The sequence below is a fragment of the Pteropus alecto genome, unplaced genomic scaffold (assembly GCF_000325575.1).
Source record: "Pteropus alecto unplaced genomic scaffold, ASM32557v1 scaffold190, whole genome shotgun sequence".
Taxonomy (NCBI): domain Eukaryota; kingdom Metazoa; phylum Chordata; class Mammalia; order Chiroptera; family Pteropodidae; genus Pteropus; species Pteropus alecto.
The window spans coordinates 147534-168738 of record NW_006430462.1 but is presented as its reverse complement, the minus strand read 5'-3'; the positions used below and the strand labels follow the sequence as shown (position 1 = coordinate 168738).

Genomic DNA, 21205 nt, shown 5'->3' with positions numbered 1-21205 from the left:
AGCAAGGAGACAGTGGGCTTCATTCATTGGAGAAGGAAGGTCACCAAGACCTCAAGATCCTTACACCCTACTTCAAATGCAAAGACCCCATGTTGCTATTAAACATCTGAATCCTCCCAAGGTTCTAACCTAAGCTAGTTCATATTCAAATAGCTAGAAGATCTTTATTTAATCACTTTAAAATCAAGAACACATCAAGGGGAAAAACAGAGTGGCTATGTGCCAGAGGATGCAATTCCCATGGCTACCAGCAGGTGAAGGCATATAGCACTCAGGGGTCTGGTCTTTCCCTGCTCACCTACTGTTTTCCACAAGGTAATGTACAATTTTGTCCAGGACCTTCTCGAACAACGCCGTGCGAATCCACAGGTGTTTGATGGCGAGTGGGGACAGGTTAGGCAGCTTTGGCAGCTTCCGCACATTCTCTTGGAGGCCCTGGATCTGGTTTCGCCTTCAAGGATCAGTGAAGGAGGAGAAAACACATTCACAAAAGAGAAAATCCCGCAGGACCAATATACAAATGGGAAAAAGTTCAAGCTCTCTAGGAAATGAAGAAATGGCAACGATAACAAGAAACCACAGGGTTCCAGGCAAATGTGTAAAGAGTTGAAAAATCTAACAATACCCAGCGAGAGTGAAGATATGGTACAACAAACACTTTCATATACTGTTGATGGGAAAGGTAGAATCTCATACTGATATTTTTCTCTTTTAGTCTCTCCCTCCCTTCCTCCCTCCTCTCCCCATTCCTATCACTGTCTCTATCTCTCTCTGCTGGAAGGAAGTGCTGGCCAAGAAGAGTCTTGGGTTACAGATCCTTCAGAGGCTCCCCACTATCCTTGAGGAGCAAGCTTTTTAATACGACAGGCAGGGCGATCCATGACCTTTGTCCTATTTACCTCTCTACTCAACCTCTTATCACTCCTTTTTCTGACCCCATAATCCAGACAGATGGAGAGGTCGCTGTCTCTCACCTGAAGATGTTCCAAAAGCTGCTGCTTCTTCCTGCTTTCCTTCCCTCTGCCATTCCCAAACTGAACCCTTCTCATCCTTTAGGTCTCAGTGAGGGCATCCCCTCCTATGGGAAGCCCTCGTGGACCAGCCGGAGCTGGAAGAGAGGCCCCTCCTCAGGCACTGTAGCATGACTTCCTGCTCACTTTTCTGTCTCCCCCTCCAGACTGACCTTGAGGGCATAGACTGAGATTCAATTATCATTTTTTAAATAAAATACTTCCTAAGGATCTACCACATGGCAAGCATGGGTCCTCCTTATGTCTGTGTTTCTAAGGCCCAGGACAGTGCCTGGCATATAGGAGGGGCTCAGTATATTTGTTCATATCAAATCAGTGACCACATGCATGAATGAATGAATGAATGGCTCTCCCTTATCACATGGAATGGACATCTCTAATTCCTTCATTAGCAAGTCACCATAATATGGAAGGCTTGTGGAAATCCCTCCCTTTAAGAAGTTATCAGCATCACCTGGGAATTTAGCAGATGGATTGGAAGGCACCTGAAGATTAGGTGGCTGAGGAGTCAGATACCAAATGGGGCTTGGCAATGCCAAGTGCAGAGCCCTGCCCATCACGTGGTTCTGGCCAACAGCCCCGGGCAGGCAGGGCCTGAAGGTCAAGGGGAAGAACATTTCTCATCCAGTGATGTGGCGTGACCACCCAAGGGAGATGGCAAACCCATGGCATGCATGTCTCTCTGCCTTCCCTTACCAGTCATACACATGGCTAATCAATCCACACACTATTTCCCAAGAAGCCTAACCACAGCTCCAGAATCTTTCACGACAGTCCTCTGGGCAGCCACTAGCATCAGCTGGAGGTCAAACCTATTTGCCATCCCTGACCAGGCCCTAGATGAGGGGTTTAGCTATGTGGTCGGGATGCTGGGAGTGGTTCCGGTGGGAGGCACTCATGTGCACACACTCAGGCCGTGAGCCTCCCCATCACACAGATCATCGGCCACCAAGACAAATGAGTGAAGTCAACTCTGCCCATGTGGACAGAGACTATACTGGTTCTGTTAAACTTTGGTCTTCCTGCATTTAGGGCCAGTCTTGGCTCACAGGAGGCACTGATCCAGGTGACAAAGTTTCGTGGGAGTTTACCAGGTACTAGGCTCTCCCAGACGCCAGGGACATGAAGGGGAATAACACAGATGTAGCTGCCTGTCCTCATGGAGTTCAAAGTCAAGAATAAGAGAGAGACGACAATCAAGTAAGCAATAAACAAAAAAATAAATGAATATCACAGATGGTGATAACATATAGGAAGAAAATAAACAGGATATTATGAAAGAGAAATGAGGTGAGGGTTGAAATTTACACTTAGCTAGGGGAAGGCCTGAATGATGACAAGGAACCAGCGATGGAAGATGAGTGGTGTGAACCAGGAGAGGGTACAACATGTGCAAAGGCCCTGGGGTGGAAAACAGTCTGGCGGGTCCGTGGAGCAGAAAGGAGAGCGGAGAGAGTTCTGGAAGGCTCAGGCTCTTGCTGAGCCCAGGGAGGGGCATGGACTGTCCTCTGGGGGACTACCCCAGCCCTACCCAGTTCTCTGCACTCACGCGCCCTCGATCAGCTGCTCCAGGTCCTGGACCTTGCGGCTCAGCTCCTCGGCCGGCGGGAAGCTCTTGCCCACCTTCATGAAGAGAGCTGCGATCTTGTTGCTGCGCAGGAAGCCAGCTGCCCTCCGCCGCAGCCCATGCAGGACGCAGGCCTCCACAGCCGCTGCAGGGATCCAACAGTCAGCAGGCCCCGCCCTGACCGTGGTTCCTGGCACCCAGCCCAACTAGAGCTTCAGTCATGCAGAGACACCATGGAGAGCCAGGGGCCCTCAGAATCACAAATCTGTGATAGAGTCATAGAGAAAAGTATGTATGCCTCTCCACCTTATACTCCCTCAAAAGGGAGCGAGAGCGCTTTGTGGCTGACCCATGCTCACCGCCCAAGGACAGATTTCTCTGTTCACATCCTCTCCCAGCCCCTACCCAGCTATGTGACTTGTGCAATCACTTCCCCTCCCTGAGCCTCAGCTTCCTCATCTGTAAAATGGGGACAGTATGAACATTAACCTCATAAAATTGCTGTTAAGATGGAAAAAAATTCATGGAAAGCAGCACGAAGCCAGGTACACAGTGAGCGCTTTACAAATGATACCTGGTCCTCCTGTTAATGGGGGAGAGGACTGGACCACAAGACTGCCCTATCTGGCTGGAAGAATCACATCGTCATCTAGTCTGATTCCAAGCACAGCTGACTTGAATCTAATTCAACTTCCACCACAGCCAGGGAAGAAAGAACAACCATCCTCATTTTTCAGATGTGGAACCGAGGCTCGAGAGGTGAACTGACTTCTCCAGGGCTCCATAGCGGTTAAGTGATGGAGCCAGGATTCAAACTCAGGTCTGAGCCCAAGGTGTGCTCACGACACTTGTGCCTTCATGAAGGACCTACAAAGGGAGTGAAGGGTGGATTTAGTCATCATCTCCCATTTCTCTGGAGGCCCGGCCCAGCTCTGGGTTGTAGCCTGGGCTCTGCCATGAACTTAGGTGTGACTTTAGGCAAATCACTTTTCCACTCTGGGCTTCCATGTTCCCTTAGGGGAATAGGCTTTGTGCAGGCCATTCTGATAGCCCCTATCTTATTTCTTGTACCCTCAATAGCTTTCTGTTAAGTATCTTCCTACCTTCTGTCTTACACAACAGACTGGGAGCTCACTCGGTATTCAAGAGGGGCACAGTTGATGTTTTGAGGGAAAGTGAGTACATAATAAGAGCTATTCCTTCTTGTGCACCTACTGGGTGTAAAACCATGTTAAGGTTTACCTTACCTAATTCTTGTTACAAAACTCAGGAGGTGAACATTCTAGGTATTGTCATCTCACAGAAGAGTGCCAGCATACCCAGGGTCAAGAGCGCTGCCAAGGTTAGGTTATGTGCAAGAAGAAATCCTGAGAAGTTCTGGTTTAATTGCCTCTGTTTTTTTGTTAGCAATGGCTTGGTTTTGAATGAAGACCTACATATTGCCTGATCTGCCCATGGATTTAGATTATTCTGGGTGAGGACCTCTTAAATATCTTCATTTTTGCTTACGTACACGGTACTTTCCATTTGTTTATGGTGCAATAAATTAATCATCTATTCGGGCTTTGTAGACAGTGTTTGAATCTTTCTGACAATGGTTCATCGGAACAATGGATAAAAGAAACCTAAGGGAGGTCCTTTAGGCCCCATTTAGTGCCATCAAATATCTCTCACCCAAAACTTTCATCAGAGTTAGAGAATAACTAAGATTTTACCATTTTCTATTCCTCTAAGTCTTTAATTGGTAGGTATGTTAGCAAATTCTGAAATGCATATACATATTACTTTATTTGCAAATAAAAATGTTCAGAAGAAACAAGCAACACACACACATATATACATATATATGTGTGTGTGTGTGTGTATATATATACACACACACACACACACACACATTCTCATGTTCATACATATTTAAATAAACATGTCTCACTTAAAAAAAAAATAAGATCTTGCCAAGGTCACCCCCCAAAAAACTGGCAGAGCTGAGATTTGAAGCCTGGCTGCAGAAGGGTTAAACTGACATCATTGGGGTCCCAAGTCATGGCATGTGCTAAGCATGTTGCAGGCCTATGGGTGGTGTCTCCGGCCACCTGGGCTCTACGTAGGGCCAAAATAAATGAGACGGGAATTATAGCATGCTCTTTATTATGAGACACTCCGATCATGAAATAAAAAGCTTTTTGGGGAGAAAGACAGAAATGCTCCCACTTATATGTACACAGTGATTATTAGCTGAATCCTAACTTCAAAGACATGCAAAACATGTATCTCTAGGCATTGTGAAAGTACAGTAAGAATCTGGCAGCGCGGGTATTTCTGGAACCTCGTGAGCATAGCTGGTTCAAGGAGAGAAGTGTGAGTCACGCTCTGAGCTCCGGTCCTGCCTTCTTTGCTGAGCCAGCTGGACATGATCCCTCAAGATGTGTTGATGGCTCTTAATTCCCTATTTTTTTTTAAGTCCCCATTTATCCTCTCCCTTTACTTGGCAACAACCATAGGCAGAGCTCGGAAAGGACGTGGAGCCCATTCCTCAGAGGCAAGACCCCTGCCACTTAGGGGAGGGTCAGTGTGAACTGAGCCCAAGGACAGAAAGCCAGTCCCTCCAATGTTAACCCTGATTACCTCTTCACGGGCTACAGAGGTCATGCTTAATTTCTTCTCTAGAATTTTCTGTATTTCCAAATTCCCTAATGAAGTGCCTTCGGAATCAAAAGAATTTCAGAGTTACGAAGCAAAAAAGAAAAAAAAAAATGACGTGGGAACCCCTGTTCAAACATGCCACTTCCCCAAGGCAGCCCATAGAGAAAGAAGCCAACTTTCAAGGCCACAAGCCACAGACTCACCACAGAAGGAGATGATGTGGCTGCTGTCTTCGTGGACAAACTTCCGTGTGACGGCCTCCTCCATGATCTGCTTCACCTGGAAAGGAAGTCAGCTAGAGGGGAGACCCCCCCAAAGCAACCCAGGGGACATTCCGATAACCACTTTCCTTCCACTCCCTCCTCACTGCATCTTCTGTAGGTCCAAGGCCTGTGGCCTGTGACAGCTCCACACTCACATTTTATTGAATTAGTTTTTTCGGCTCTTTACATGCCAGGCTTCTTCCCAGGTGTCAAACAAAGTGTCATCTCCTTCCCTGGCAACATTATCTAAGGTAGCCCTCCCCACACCTCCATCCATTCCTTATTATAGTTCCCCTGTGATAGAGTACTTATACTATTCCTGTGCTATGTGTTTGTTTACTGTCTGTCTCCCTCTTCTGGAATATACAATCCCTGAGGGCACAGCCTCGTTTGTTTTGTTCAGTGTTGCAACTATGGAGCCTAGAACAGTGTATGGTGCATAGCAGGTGCTCAATAAATATTTTCTAAATGAGCGACTGAATGAGTGAAAACAGGTATCTAGAAGAATCAGGAGGGTGTCGTGTGAAAAATCAGCCCTGGAATTTGGCAGACCCGGGTTCAAATTCCTGATCGGGCCCCTACCAGCTGGATTTGTGATCTTGTCTTGGGTACCGGAGGCTCAGCCAGGTGAGACAACTCACCAGAGAAGTGGAGCTGGCCCAGAGTGGAGACGGAACTCCAGCCCGCGCCTGACTCCCAGGCTCAGTGCTTTTCCTACCATCCTCAGCCACTCAACAAATCTTGCTTGAGCACCTCTGATGTGCCAGGCACAGGGGACCCAGTGCTGAAAGGGCCACTGTGACTCTGCTCATGGAGATGACCCTGTGGTGGCCTGAACACCCTCCGGCTCTGCTGCATTCTGGGCCTCATTCTGCCCAAAGTCCCTGTGGGGCTTTGGCAAAGTCTGTTTCTGCTCTGGGCCTCTGTTTCCCCACTTGAGGTTGAGGAGATCAGAAGAAACAATCTCAAAGGCCCAGCGTGATATCAGTGGGGCTGTGATGTGGGTGTGAAAGGAGAAAGGTCCTGAATCCCCCCGATCCAGCAGACCCCCATTCCTTTCCTGGCAGCCTTGTGGCCCACTCAGACAGGGTGGGACAGCACATCAGTGTACCCATCTGAGAGCAGTCTCAGGCTCTCGCTGCCCCTCTGCCCTTTCCTTCTGGTTCCTTCTGGTTCTGGAGGGGAAGACAGACCTCAGAGCATGCATGGCCATATTCTCTGGAAAAACACATGGTAGTCTCCACCCCAGAGCTGGCACACCACCCCTGCCCACCACAATCAAATCAGCACCCTCTCCGTGAACAGCTGCTGACCTCTGAGCTCAGAAGCTCCAAGCGGGGCTGGCCAGGCAGCATTTCTAAGCCTGAAAACTATTCAGCCAGGCCTGTGGAATTGGCCCCATTTATGGATGCAGAAACTGAGGCTCACAGAGGCACACTGGCCTGCCCAAGGCCATGTAGCTAGGACACAGAAGAGCTGGAATCCCAATTTATAAAAGTTTTTCTATCTTGGTTCCATCTGCCATATCTTGGTCCCTCTAGCTACCAGCTGTGTTTTCTTGGGCAGATCACGTCACTTCTTTGAACCTTAGTATTCTCATTGGATAAAAGGATGATAAGAATAGCACCTGCCTCAAGGGGCTATGGAGGACAAGAAAATGCACACCTTTTGCTGAGCACAGAGCCTGGAGCACAGCGTACCTGCAAAAATGTTAGCTGCACGCATGCATCACCCTCACCTGGACTCCTTTACTGTTATTCTGGTCCTGGCTGAAATATTACCTGTTCAAGCGACTAAATTCCCACAGTGGCTGCTTTTAGAACACTCATCATATTTATAATGATTTCGTCAATACCTGTCCTTCCTGCTGGGCTGGGATCCCATGAGGGTGAGCACTGTGTCTCCCCATTTTATAGCTCTGGTTCTAGCACATGGTAGATGCTCAATAAAGCTCTTTCTGTTTGAAGAATGAATGGCCTGAAGGCTCACGATTGACTTCTGCTTGGGTAAAATATTTTAGCTAAAAAAAAAAGCTTTCCTGTCACTATAATCTGGGTAAATAGAGCAGCAGCATTATTATCACTGTTCGCCAAGGGAGGAAACAGAGGCACAGAGAGGTGGTGTACCTTGCCCAGGGTCACACAGCTGGTGAGGAGTGGAGCCAGGGCTTAGATCCAATTTTGTCTGACTTCCAGGGCTGAATTCCTTTTACAATATGCCATTGAGCCTACATGGTCTCAGAGCATTTGCCCACCACTTTCCTTTCCCCAGGTACCTGCTCTTTCTTTCCTTTGCTCTCCTGAGGCAGGACACAGTGATGCTGGCCTCTAACTCAGTGTCTGAGAACCTGCTAGATGGGGTTGCTAAGCATCCAGATATGGACATCCCTCGGGACTAGAAGTGTAGAGGGAGTAAGTCCAGGCTAAGTAGCGGAGGGTAGTGGACTGTTTGGAAGGTGTGGTGGGAGGACATGGTGTCCAGGCAACTGGGTCGGGACTACTTTCAGAGAAGCACAGTGGGTAATTAAGAGCTAAGGCTTTAGGGCCAGACAGGCCTGGGTTCAAATCCTGACTCAGTCACTTACTAGCTGTAGGACCTTAGCAAATTCCTTTACCTAGTACCAACTACTACTGAGTCAATAAAATCTGTTGCTTCTGTCCTCAGAGTATACCCAGAGTCTGTCCATTTCTCATCTCATCCACCAGCACCTCTTGGAACCAACTGAGGTCCACGCCATAAAGTGCGACCTGGTCCAGATCACATCTGTCACCAAGTCATCTCTCTTGTCCAAATCACATCTCTCCTGGATCAGCATGGTAAATTCTTATTCGTCTGCTTGCATCCACCTCCTAGAGGCTCATCTTAACATAGCCATAGGATCTTGTTAAAAGATATGTCAATAGACCAACCAAACAGAAGACCAATAAGGAAACAGAGGACTTAAAAAACATTATAGAGCAACCGGACCTAACAGACATACAGAACCCTCCCCAACAACCGCAGAATACACATTCTTCTCAAGTACATATAGGACATTCTTCAGGATAGAACATATTTTATGACACAAAACAAGTCTTGACAAATTTAAAGACTCAAATCATACAAGGCATCATTTCTGATCATGGTGGAAAAAAAAAAACTAGAAATCAATAGCATAAGTAAAAATTCATCAACACACTCTTAAACAACCAATGAATCAAAGAAGAAATCACAAGAGAAAAAAGCAAACATCTTGAGACAAATGTAAGTGAAAACACAGCAAACCCAAATCTATGAGATACAATGAAAGCAGTGCTAAGAGGAAAATTTAGATCTGCTAATGCTTACGCTAAAAGAAGAAAGATCCCAAATCAACAATCTAAATTTATGCCTTAAGGAACTATAAAAAAGAGTAAACTCAATCCAAAGCTGGCAGAAGGAAAGAAGTAATAAGCATCAGAGCAGAGATAAATGAAATAGAAAATAGAAAAACAATAAATTTACAAAATCAAGTGTTGGTTCTTCAATAAGATCAGCAAAATTGACAAACCTTTAAGCTAGATTAAGAAAAAATGATAGCAGACTCAAATAACTAAAATCGGAGTTGAAAGAGGACATATTACAACCAATGCCACAGGAATAAAAAGGATAATAAGGAACTACTATAAAAATTGCATGCCAATTAATTGGATAATCTAGATAAAATGGATAAATAACGAAAACACATGATTTACCAAAATCTGAACATACTTAGAAGCAGCAAAGAGTCTGAATCAGTAATCTAAAATCTCCCAACAAAGTAAAGCTCAAGACCAGATGGCTTCACTGGTGATTTCTGCCAAGCATCTAAAGAATTAACACCAATCCTCCTCAAACTCTTCCAAAAAAAAAAAAAAAAAAAAAAAAACTGAAAAGGAGAGAATATGCTCAACTCCATCTATAAGGTCAACACTAACGTGAAACCAAAGTCAGACAAGACACTACACAAAAACTATAGACCAATACCTGCAATGAATATTGATGCAAAAATCCTCAACAAAATGTTAACAAATTGAATTTAGCGACATGTTAAAAGAACTGTACACCATAACCAAGTGTGATTTAGTGCTAAAATGCAAAGATGGTTCAACATACAAAAATCAATCCATGTAATATGCCACGCCAATATAGTGAAGATAAAAATACCACAATTATTTCAGTTTATCAGAAAAAGCATTTGAAAAATTCAACACCCTTTCATCATAAAAACAGTCACCAAACTGAGAACAGAAGGAAACTATCTCAATAAAGACTACATATGAAAAACCCAGAGATACCATCATACCCAATGATGAAAGACTGAAAGCTTCTCCTCTAAGTTCAGGAACAAGACAAAGCTGCCTGCTCTCACCTATTTCATTTAACATAGCACTGGAAGTCCTAGCCAGATACTTTAGGCCAGAAAAAGAAATAAAAGGCATGCAAATTGAAAAGGAAGAAGTAAAATGATCTCTGCAGGTGACATGATCTTAAATATAGAAAACCCTAAAGATTCCACATACATACAAAATTCTTAGAGCTAATAAACAAAGTCACCGAAGTTGCAGGGTACAAAATCAACACATGAGAATCAGCTGCATTTGTAGACACTAACGATGAACAATCCGAAAAGGAAATTTTTAAAAATTCCATATACAATAGCATAAAAAGAATAAAATATTATGAATAAATTTAATCAAGGAGGTAAAAGACTTGTATACTGAAAACTATAATGCATTGCTGATAATTTTAAAAGATACAAATAAATAGAAACCCATTTCATGTGTTCATAGATTACAAGACTTAATATTGTTAAGATGTCAATACTACCCAAAGCAATCTACAGATTTAGTGTGATTCCTATCAAAATCCCAATGGCATTTTTCATTTTTGCTTTTTATTTCTTTTTTCAGAAACAGAAAAATCCATACTAAAATTCATATGAACTCTCAAGGAACCCTAATTAAGCAAAATAATCTTGAAAAAAAAGAATAAAAGTTGGAGGTCTCACAATTCCTGACTTCAAAACTTATTATAAAACTACAATAATCAAAACAGTGTGGTACTGGCATAAAAACAGACATGAAAAATGGAAGAGAACAGAGAACCCAGAAACAAACCCTCACATTTACGGTCAAATGATTCCAAAAGGGTGCTAAGACTATTTAATGAAGAAAGGACAGTCTCTTCTGAAAATGGTACTGGGAAAACTGGAAATCCAGATGCCAAAGAATGAAATTGGACCCTTACCTATGCCACGAACACAATCAGCTCAAAGTGGATCAAAGACCTCAATTTAAGAGCTAAAACTATAAAAATCATAGAAGAAAATATAGGGGAAAAACTTCATAACATTGGGTTTGCCAATGATTTCTTAGATATAACGCCAAAAGCAAAGGCAACAAAAGTAAAAAGAGATGAATTGGACTACATTGAAATAAAAAAATTTCGTGCATGAAAGGACACATAAACAGAATGAAAAAGGCAACCCATGGAATAGGACGAGATATGTGCAAATCATGTATCTGACAAGAAGTTTAATGTCCAGAATATATGAAGAATTCCTACGACTCAATGACAACAAAAAACAACCTGATATTAAAATGGGCAAAGGATTTGAATAGACATGTCTTTGAGGATGTGAAAGTGGCCAACAAGCAAACGAAGATGCTTAACATCACTAATCAGTAGGGGAATGCAAATCTAAACCACAACGAAATAACATCTCCCACCCATAAGGATGGCTATCAAAAAACAAAAAAAAAACGAGTGTTGGTGGGAAAAAAACTGTGCATGGTTGCTGGGAATGTAAAATGGTGCAGCAGCTGCTATGAAAAACAGTATGGCACATCCTCAAAAAATGAAACATATTTACCATAAAACCCAGCAATTCTACTTTGGGTATGTACCCAAAAGAACTGAAAGCCGAGTGTTAAAGAGAGATTTGTACAGCCATGTCCATGGCAGCACTGTTCACAACAATCAACAGCTGGAAGCAGCACAACTGTCCACTGAAGGATGAATGCATAAACAAATGTGGTATATTCATACAATGGAGTCTTAGCCTTAAAAAGGAAGGGAATTATAATGCATGTTACAAGGATGAACCTTGAGCACATCATGCCAAGTGATATAAGCCAGTCCACAAAGAGACAAAGACTTATATGAGGTACCTAGAGTAGTCGAATTCAGAGAGACAGATGCCAGAATGGTGGTTGCCAGGGGCTGGGTGGGTGGCGGGGAGAATGGGAAATTATTGTTCAACGGTATTATTGTTTAATGGATAGATAGTTCCAGTTTTGCAAGATGAAAAAAAAGTTCTGGCCATTGGCTACACAGTAGTATGAATTACTTAATACTATTGAACTTAAAAATGGCTAAGAAGGTAAAATTTATGTTCCGTGTATTTTGCCTCAATTTAAAAAAACTGGGTATGTTATATGTTAATATAGTATAAATAAATGAATATTTTTCAGTTAAAAAAAAAACAGGGTAAGTCAGACCACATCCCTCTTCTGTTCAGAGCCCTCCCATGGCTTCCAACACACCTGGGGTGACAGCCCAAGTCTTTACCACGGCCCAGCGGTGCTGCATGATCTGGACCGACCACTGACCTCCTGGCCTCCCTCACCCCACTGTTCCCACCACTCACTCCACAAGGCTGCACACACCTTCTTGTCTGCCCAGGGCAGTGAGCACAGTTCCGTCCCATGGCCCTTGCGCTTGCTGCTCCCTTTACTGGGATGCTCTATTCCCGGAAATCTACATGGTTCAACTCTTCACTCAAATGTCACCTTCCCTGATCATCCTATTTAACAGTGCAGCCCCCACCCCACCCAACACTTAACAAACTCCTTTTCTGCTTATTTCTCTCCACAGTGTTTTATCATCACCTCTAAGGCGCTACATATTTTGGTTATTTGTTGCTGGCATGTCTGATTTCATGGACCCACATGCTTTACGAGGTCATGAATTCCACAATCCATAGAACACCACTGCCCTATTTTCAAGATCTAGAAGAGCACCTAGCACATAGTAGGCATTTGCTAAGTATCTGCAGGATGAATGCATACCACTTAGGGTGAAGTTTAAATGAGGCAATATAGGTAAAGCACTCGGTATGTGCTCAATAAACAGCAACGTGTTGACGACAGCTGTGCTGCCCAGAAACAAGTCACATGTGGTCTGTGCATCCGACTTCCCTGCTCGTCAAACACAGTAGTGCAGGTAAAATCAGGTTAAAGAGAAACAAGATTAACCTTGCAAGGAGGGGTCTTGGGAACCTTGATTTATGACTGGTTTGTCAGAAAGTACAGATGACAACCTGAGACTTGCAATGGGCATCTCGAGAGAGTGGGAGTGGTCTTGTGAGACCGAGCCTTGAACCTGTGGGATCTGAGGCTATCTCCAGGCGGATAATGTCAGCACTGAGTTACAATGTAGGACACCCAGCTGGTGTCGGAAGATCGTCTGATATGTCAAAAACCTACACGTCCAGTGTCGGAAGTAGCGGGTGGCAACAGGGTGAGAAGAAAGAAGGAAGAGTGTGTTCTTTCAGCTCACTGACCCTGCACAGGAAAGTCAGGTACCACCAGGCTGGTCTACTTCACAGCTCCAGCAGAAGGAACTGCCCCTCTCTTATACTGAGTCAGAGCGGGGACAGCTGTGGGGGTGAATGCTGACGTGGCTGACCACCCCACGCAGGCCCAGCTCCTTCCAGTGGCTGGCCCTCTCTTAGCAGATTGTAGTCCTCCTGCCAATGTCCTCCTGTTGCTTGGAGGCAGCCATCTGCCCGTCACCCTCCAGAGTGGCTCTGACGCAGGGGCCCCGCCACCTGCCCATGTCCTTCCCTGTGGTAAGTACAGAGACCGCCAGGGACCATCTGCGCCATCCACAAAAGGAAGCTGTGAGCTTCCTCAGGACACACGAAAAACACCCCAGCTTAAAGTTCTGGCTCGGTACCAATTAGTAGGTGCTCTCAGGCCGGCACTGCCCCTCCGGGTCTCGGTTTACCTTTCTGGCCTCAGCGACTTGCCCAGCGCTCACTTTCTAAGAGGCCCTAACCTCCTTCTGTCCCTTTCCCTTGTCAATCCTCTTCTGCCCTTCTTTCTGATCCTGAAAACTGCCACCTCTCCCAGGGTTATGGGCTAAATTTCATCCCCCTCCATTCATATGTGGACATCCTAACCCCTAGGACCTCAGATGTGGTTGTACTGGGAGATGAGACCTTTACAGAGGTGACTAAGTTACGACGAGATCATCAGAGTGGGCCCTAATCGGATGTGACCAGTGTCCTTATAAGAAGAGGAAATCTGAAGACGGTTACAAGGCGAAGATGTGAAGACACAGGGAGGAGACGGCCATCTGTCAGCCAAGAGAGGCCTGGAGCGGGTCCTTGCCTCGTGGCCCTCAGAAGGAGCCCTGCTGACACCTTGATCTCGGGCCTCCAACCTGCACAACTTTGAGAACATAAATTTCTGTCATTTAAGCCACCAAGTGTGTGGCACCCTGTTACGGCAGTCAGAGAAGACTAATATCACACGTCCACAATGACTTTCATTGCCATCATCCTCCTTATCTTCATCCCTCTGACTGAGCACTTCTTATGTGCCAGCTGAGTAAACGAATGAATGAATGAATTCTAGGATTACCTGTATATTAACTCGTTATTCCCTCTCCACAGCCCTGTGAGGATAGGTTCTATTTTGATACCTATTTATGAGATGATGAGACTGAGGATCAGAGAGATTAAGTAACAAGCCCAAGGTCACACAGTGAATGCAGGGCAGAAACAGAATCTAAACCCACGCTCTTGACTGCTACTCTAGAAGTTTCGACCAATGGTTATCTCTGAAATAATATAAAATGGTAAATACCAATATATAATACCAATCTATAATATAAATATGATATAAAGTAATATAATAATAATACTCTAATTTCCTATGTGTCCAGCACTCTGCTAAGCATACATGATGTTACACACTGAATGATTGCATCCCCACAAAATTTACATGTTGAAGCCCTAACCCCCAACGAGACAGTTTTGGAGGAGGGGCCTCTGGGAGCTAACTAGGTTCAGATGAGGTCATGAAGGCAGAGCTCCTGTGACGGGAGTAGTGTCCTTATCAGGGGAGGGAAGGAGACCAGAGCACAGAGAGAAGGCAGCCATCCGCAAGCTGAGAAGAGGGCTCTCACCGGGACCCAAAGGGGCCAGCACCTTGACCTGGGACTTCTCGGCCTCTAAACTGTGAGAAATAAAGGTCTGTTTGAGCCATCTTCTCCACGATATTCTGTTAGGGCAGTCTGAGCTCAGACACTCAGCCTCCAGGCAGGCACAATCACCCATCTTACAGACAGGAGGCTGTGAAGTTCAGAGATGTCCATCATTACCTGCCCAAGGTCATCAGCAAATCTAAGGTCACCCTGCTGAGGTTTATACTCAGGTCAGTCTGAATCCAGGGGGAGTCTCTTCCCACCACTCTGCCCAGAAAGAGGGGTCAGATGGATTAATGAGGCTCTCAACCTAGTAACAGAGAAGCGACAGCCCCCTCCCTTTCCTCTGCCTCTCCAGAGGCCTAGAGCGGCCCCTAACCACTGGACGTGGCAGATAACCACACGATGTGTTTATTCCTCATCTCAGAGCAAGTGGGATGGACCTGGGGGGCCCATCACTTCTTTGTGTTGCAGGATGGACTGGCCAAGCAAAATGAAGAGAGGTCGGCTGCTAGCAAAACAATGAGTCGTCTCTGTTGGGGTTCTGTATGCTTGATGGATGGCAAGAGGGCTTTTTGGTTTGAAGCTATGGAAGGAAGAATCTGGGGTAAGGGGTGATGGGATGCAGTGATGGGGAGGGCAGGGCAGTGGGGGCCATGAGAAGGCCTCTGACCCCTCCCTGGCTCCTTGGACAGGTTCTGATGATATGGCAGATGCCACAATGCACCACCCAGATCCCATCAGGACTGGAGGCCACTGCTGCTGGGATAGCTGCTGTCCCTTAGGGGACAGGGGTTACCTCGGCTGCAGAGAGAGCCTCCCCCAAGGTCTCACTCCTTCCCAGAGTGGCCACATCCAGTGGCTGATGCATGTGGTGTGTAAAGATCTGGCATCCTGGCCCCGACTCGAGACAACTCTGAAGGGCCATCCCATTGGAATTCCCCAGGGTGCCGGCTGACATGGAGACCACATTATGGCCCAGCTTATCCCTCTGCCCTCTCCCGCTTGCTTCATTTCCCCTGGTGTTGGTCCCAAGAGCACACCCTAATAAATTGCCTGCATGCTCACCTCCACATGAGCATCAGCCACTGGTCAGGGACATGTCTGGACAGCAGGCAACAGAGAGAAGTTGTAAATGGTGCCAATGGGGTGAACTCAGCTGGGCAGGAGGCCACCCTAACCAGTCTTCAGATACTGAGTACAAAGTGCACAGAGCCAAAGGGAGGGAGTCAGGCAGTCCTGCCCTGGAGAAGCTCCTAGTCCAATGGGCCCCAAGGTAGGACAAGTGAGGAGAGGTGAAGAGCAAGTGCGATGCACCCAGCAGAGCTGCCCCATGCAGGGTCCAGCAGCACCAGCACCAGCCGGGAATGGGTTCAAATACAAATGCTCAGGCCTCACCCAGACCTACTCAGTCAGAAACTCTGGGGTGTTTATCAAGCCTTCCAGGCGATTGCAAGCTCACTCGGACAGCAGTAGAGGATTTGAGGGGAAAAAAAAGGAGAGAGAGTGAGGCAGGGAAGGAGGAGGATAAAACAAGTGGCTGTCCCCAAATCCTTAAGAGACACAGCAGTCATAGCTCCTGTCTAGGGACCCCCCCTATTCAGCTTGCCCTTTCTTGTAACTTCTCCCTCCCACCTGTTAGGCTAGGGGAGGTAACACTTCCTGGCCGCCCCCATACCCGTTAATAGCCACGGGGTGCTGCAGCCTTCCTTGTGGTCTCCCAGCATCCTTTCCCTGCCTCAGTCAATAGCCCCTTTATTAAATCCACCTTAAAGTACTCAGTTTGTAGAACCATCTGTTTCCTTTTGGCACCCTGACTGTACACACACATTGTGACAAGGCCAAACTCTGCAGAGTGGAGCAGGTTGTCTGTTTAGTTGTGGATCCTGAAACTCGGAAAGGGCAAACCCTCTCTCGAGGTCACACATCCGGAAACTTGACTACAGGGAGGAGCCCATGGCTGTCTGGCTCCAGGCCTCTTGTCCTGTGGATGGATCTGGGGTGGGGGCGGGGCGGTAGGGGAAGATGGGAACATAGCACCAAGTAAGGACCCCTCCCCACCTCCATTGGCTCCCAGCTAAGAGCTAGAACTAGAAGTTAATAATGCGCTGACAGCCCGAGGCCAGGAGAGGAAATTAAAAAGGCAATACAAATGGAAGCCTCCCCCAGGTCTCTGAGAGCCCTGCATAAGGTAGTACTGTCTTAATGCAATAAGGCTGCTGCCCACTCCTGCAAAGGGGCGGGGACATCCCAGGGGACAGACCAGACTTGTTGGCAAAGGAAGAAGGCCAGGTAGCCACAGAAAGCCTCTGAAATTCAGCTCGACCACCTTACACCTCAGACTCTCAGATACTGGCTTGCACTTGGTCCACTTTGGAGGCTAATAGTTTTGAGGGTCCTTAGGGTGGCCTGAGCACAGGGGTGGTGGCAATTTGGCATCCTGGCTCCTTGCAGCCTGTGATCTTCTAAGCTTTGCCCAGGAATCACACCCCATTAGGGAGCAGAGGCGGTGGCTGTGGCTGGTGCAATTCACAGACCTGCATTTATATCCCAGCTCGGCCACTCATGTCCCATATGAGGTCAGCCAAGCTGTGCCCCTGCCTCAGTTTCCTCTTCTGTAAAGTGGAAACTATCACCTTGCAGGGCTGTGATGAGGATTAAATGTGCTGTTTACTTGTGAAAGGACAGGCCAGCCTAGCTCATAAGTGGAGTTTCATGATGCTAAGAGCTCACTGCTCATCTTTTTTTTTTTTTTTTTTTGAGCACTCACTATGTTCCAGGGACTGTCTGTAAGCAAAACCTTAATGAGGTAGGTTCCCAAATTATTCTCATTTTGCAGATGGGGAAACTGAGGCACAGGGCAATTATATAACTCATGCAAGGTCATGCAGAAGAGGCAGGATTCAGACCCGGGGCCTTTGTTCTAACAAATACTTTGTCTCACAGAAGCTTGAGGCCATTTTGAACCAAATGCTTTTGTTATTCTCCAGCTTAGAGTAAGAGAGAATGCTTACTGGGCACCTACCACGAACCAGGTGCTTTGTATGGAATAACTGTCACAAGAGCAATATTATAATTTTAAAGACGGATAAACTGAGGCTCAGAGAGTTTATGCAGTTTTCCCATAGTACACACAGCCAGGAAAGGGTACAGCCTGGATTTGGATTTGTCTCATAGCCTGGGTACACACAGCCAGGAAAGGGTACAGCCTGGATTTGTCTCATAGCCTGAGCTACAGCTCTGCCTCCAGCCCTGCCCATGTGACTGCCAACCCCATCCTGTGGGGGCCTTTCAAGGACAGGGGGACCTCAAAGGTCAAAGGCTTTTACCCCTCTCCAGCATCCATTCCCAGAAGTCTTCCAACAGCTGCTTGCATTCCTCCAGTATTGGGGAGCTCACTCTTTTTTGAAACCACCTTATTGACTCTGAGGGCAGGATGTCAGGGGGGCAGCTGAGAGGGACTAAGAGCCGGGAATGTGGAGTCACTGACCTGGGGTCAAATCTTTGGCCATTCACTATTCACATGATGTGGGGCCAGTTCCCCCATCTACAAAATGGGGTGGATGATAACAGCACTCCTACCTCACAGGGGTAATGCGAGGCTCGAATAAGATCTTGAAGACAGTACTTGGCACCTAGGAGGAATTCTACAAACAGTAGCGACTCTTGATCTCACAGTGACTATTCAGTTCATGGCCTGGCCCGCAGCAGAAGTTCCTGAGTGTTAGGTGAATGGGCAGTGACTAAGGGGCCCTTCAGCTCCATTCACCAACCCCAGCTTCTCATCCAGCAGCAAGTCAAGGCCTCTGCCCTTCATCTCAGACCTCTGAGCAGCTGCCCACCCAACCTCTAGCCCCACCCTGCAACCCTTCAGAAACCAACCCCACCCTCCCACCATCCCTTACTCCACCTGCAAATATTTAAACAGCATAAAAGGAAGATTAATCTTAGGAAGGAGTCAGGCAGAGAAATCCTGGCCAATCTGCGAAGCTGTAAAGAGGGCGTCCTGTCTACTCCCCTCCTCACACCTGCCACCTGCCCACACCCAGGTACCCCCGTGCTGTCCACCTCGAACACTGCCAGGTTCTAAATCTATTTGCTACTCCTCCCCGCCTCCCTACACTGTGCTGTGTTCATTAAGCCCTGAAAGGGAATAATATGGCCTAGTGTTCGGGGCTGTCAGAAGGATTATGGAAAATAGAGGCAGAGGGCCTCATACAGGGCCCAGCCCACATATAAAGGGGGGTGCTAGTGAACTGAGTAAGAACATGAGCTTGAGAGCCACCAGGCCCAGGGCAAATACCAGCTCTGCCATTAGCTGGGTGACTTTGGGACTCAGTTTCCTCATCTGTGAAATGGGGATGACACCCGTACTAACTCTCAGGGCTACTATGGAAGGATTCTACAAACAAAACACATGAAGAGCTCAAAAAAGGGCAAGGGCTCAGACCACCCTGTGGAAAAGAGAGTGCACTGCTTTTTGCTTTTCCTTAGAACTTAACACAGCCTGACTTTCATTATACACCTGTGCGTTTCTCCATTTCGTGTCTGTCTCTCCCACGAGATCTTAAGGCCCTAGGACAGTGCCTGGGCACATGGAAGGTGCTCAATATTAGTTTGGTGATCACTCCAATTATATTAACACCATTAACACCAGCAGCTGATGTTTATTGAGCTTAGTTCCAGGCAGTGGCCCCAGGCCTGTTGATACCTGTTCTTCTTGGCTGTGTAAGGCTGGGGTCTTTAACCTCTCTCTGTAAAGTGGCAGACAGCAATTCTCTCAGGCTTTGGGGTAGAGCTGCTAGATAAAATCCTGGATGCCCAAGGAAATCTGGATTTTAGACAAATGAGGAATTTCTTTTAGTAGCAGTATGTACCGAATATGCATGGAGCTTACTTATATGAAAAGATTATTTGTTGTTTTTCTGAAATTCAAATTTAACTAGGCATTCTGAATTTTTATTTGCTAAGTCTGGCAAATCTATTTTCAGGCCACATACCATCTATGTCGCATAGTCTCTTCTGTTTTTACAACTCTTTAAGAATGTAAAAACCATTCTTAGTTCAGGGGCAGTACACAAACAGGCTGGATTTGGCTCACAGGGCCCACTGGTTTAAAGCACACAGAGGCACAGTGTCTGTGGCACATAGTAGGCCTAAATAAACACCACTTGAGCTGCCACCTGCTCCTCAGAGGCCTGCTTCCTCAGTCCTGACTCAGAAAAGAATGTCCCAACCCCACCTGGGATATCAGGTGGTCGGTGCCTGGCAGTACAGGTGGGTGAGTAATGCTGAGTCAGCATTACCCTATGAGATGGAGGCCCCCAGACACTCTGACTCTTACATCCTGAAGGAACTGGAAGTGGAGAGGATGGTTAAATTAGGATGCTTGGAGGGCCTCGGGTGGCTTTAAAAATAACTCTCAGCATGTGGGGAAGGTGGGGAGAAGAGGATGATGACTCAAAGCCCCTTCTACAACCACTGGGGCAAGAGGGGTAAGCTGAGGACAGGCTGTGCCTCTCTGCAGGCAGGCACCCTGGCTGCTGGGAACAAGATCCACATGCCTGAGCGGGCCATCATCTCCAGCCCTGCCTCGGATCACTGACCTTTGGATGCAGGTCTCCCCAAAGATGGTGCCATGGGCTCGCCTCCATGCCTTTGCTCACGTGGTACCTTCTGACAGGTGCCCCGCTATGCATGTTCCAGCTGGCTAACTGTAACTCAGGCTTCAGCCCAGGTGTCATCTCCTGGGAGCCTTCCTGGACTCTCCATACCGCAAGCGGGAACAACTGAGCCTCTCCATGTTCCACTAACAACTGCCTTCCCTGCATTTAGCACATGAACCGAAACTGTTCCTCATTCACTCAACATTTATCAGCACCTCCTATGTGTCTGGCACCAGGTGGCAATCACATAGAGTCCCTGTCCTCAGGGAGATCACAGTCCAGTTGTAAAGACATTAAGTAAATCATACAAATGGGTAAGATTTACAAAATGAGACCAGTTCTCTGCAGCAAAAGAGCCTGGTTCTGTGAGAACAAATAACAAAGAAACTGGGTGGATAGAAAGGTCAAGGAGGGCTTCCTGGAGGTGATGCTCAAGATCTCAGATACAAGTAGAAATGAACTCTCTGGGCCTCGGTTTAATTCTAAAGCAGATGGAAAAACTCTCCCCTGTAACTGCCCCCACAGAGCGCCTTGGAGCTTAAAGGAAGGAACAGATGTAAGCACAATGTGGCAGGGAAAAGCACTACACGGAAATAGCTGGCGGCTTTTGATTTTTTAATTTGTTATGGGCGAGGCATGCAAGAGGTGAGAGGTGGGATGGGGCTGGAACATGGCTGATGGGAGTTGGGGGGAACAGGATTATTTTAGGAAACTCCAAAGCACAGACACAAGCAGACTCTGGGAGGGGGAGCAGAATGGGGAAGGACGGTGCCACCTTGCAAGCTGTGACTGTTTCCATGGTGTGGCCCCAGTTTTTTTCCT

General features: G+C 46.6%; 1 protein-coding gene across 1 annotated transcript in view; it reads right to left on the bottom strand.

Moving 5' to 3' along the window:
* Positions 1 to 21205, bottom strand: part of SGSM1 (small G protein signaling modulator 1) — an 83809-nt gene that overhangs the window by 47684 nt on the left and 14920 nt on the right. Inside the window, exons 2-4 of the mRNA XM_006904859.3 lie at positions 5445 to 5520; positions 2581 to 2743; positions 299 to 451 (exon numbers count right to left, since the gene is read on the bottom strand). Of these exons, the coding sequence (XP_006904921.2) occupies positions 299 to 451; positions 2581 to 2743; positions 5445 to 5520 (392 nt within the window). The remainder of the gene's footprint in view (positions 1 to 298; positions 452 to 2580; positions 2744 to 5444; positions 5521 to 21205) is intronic.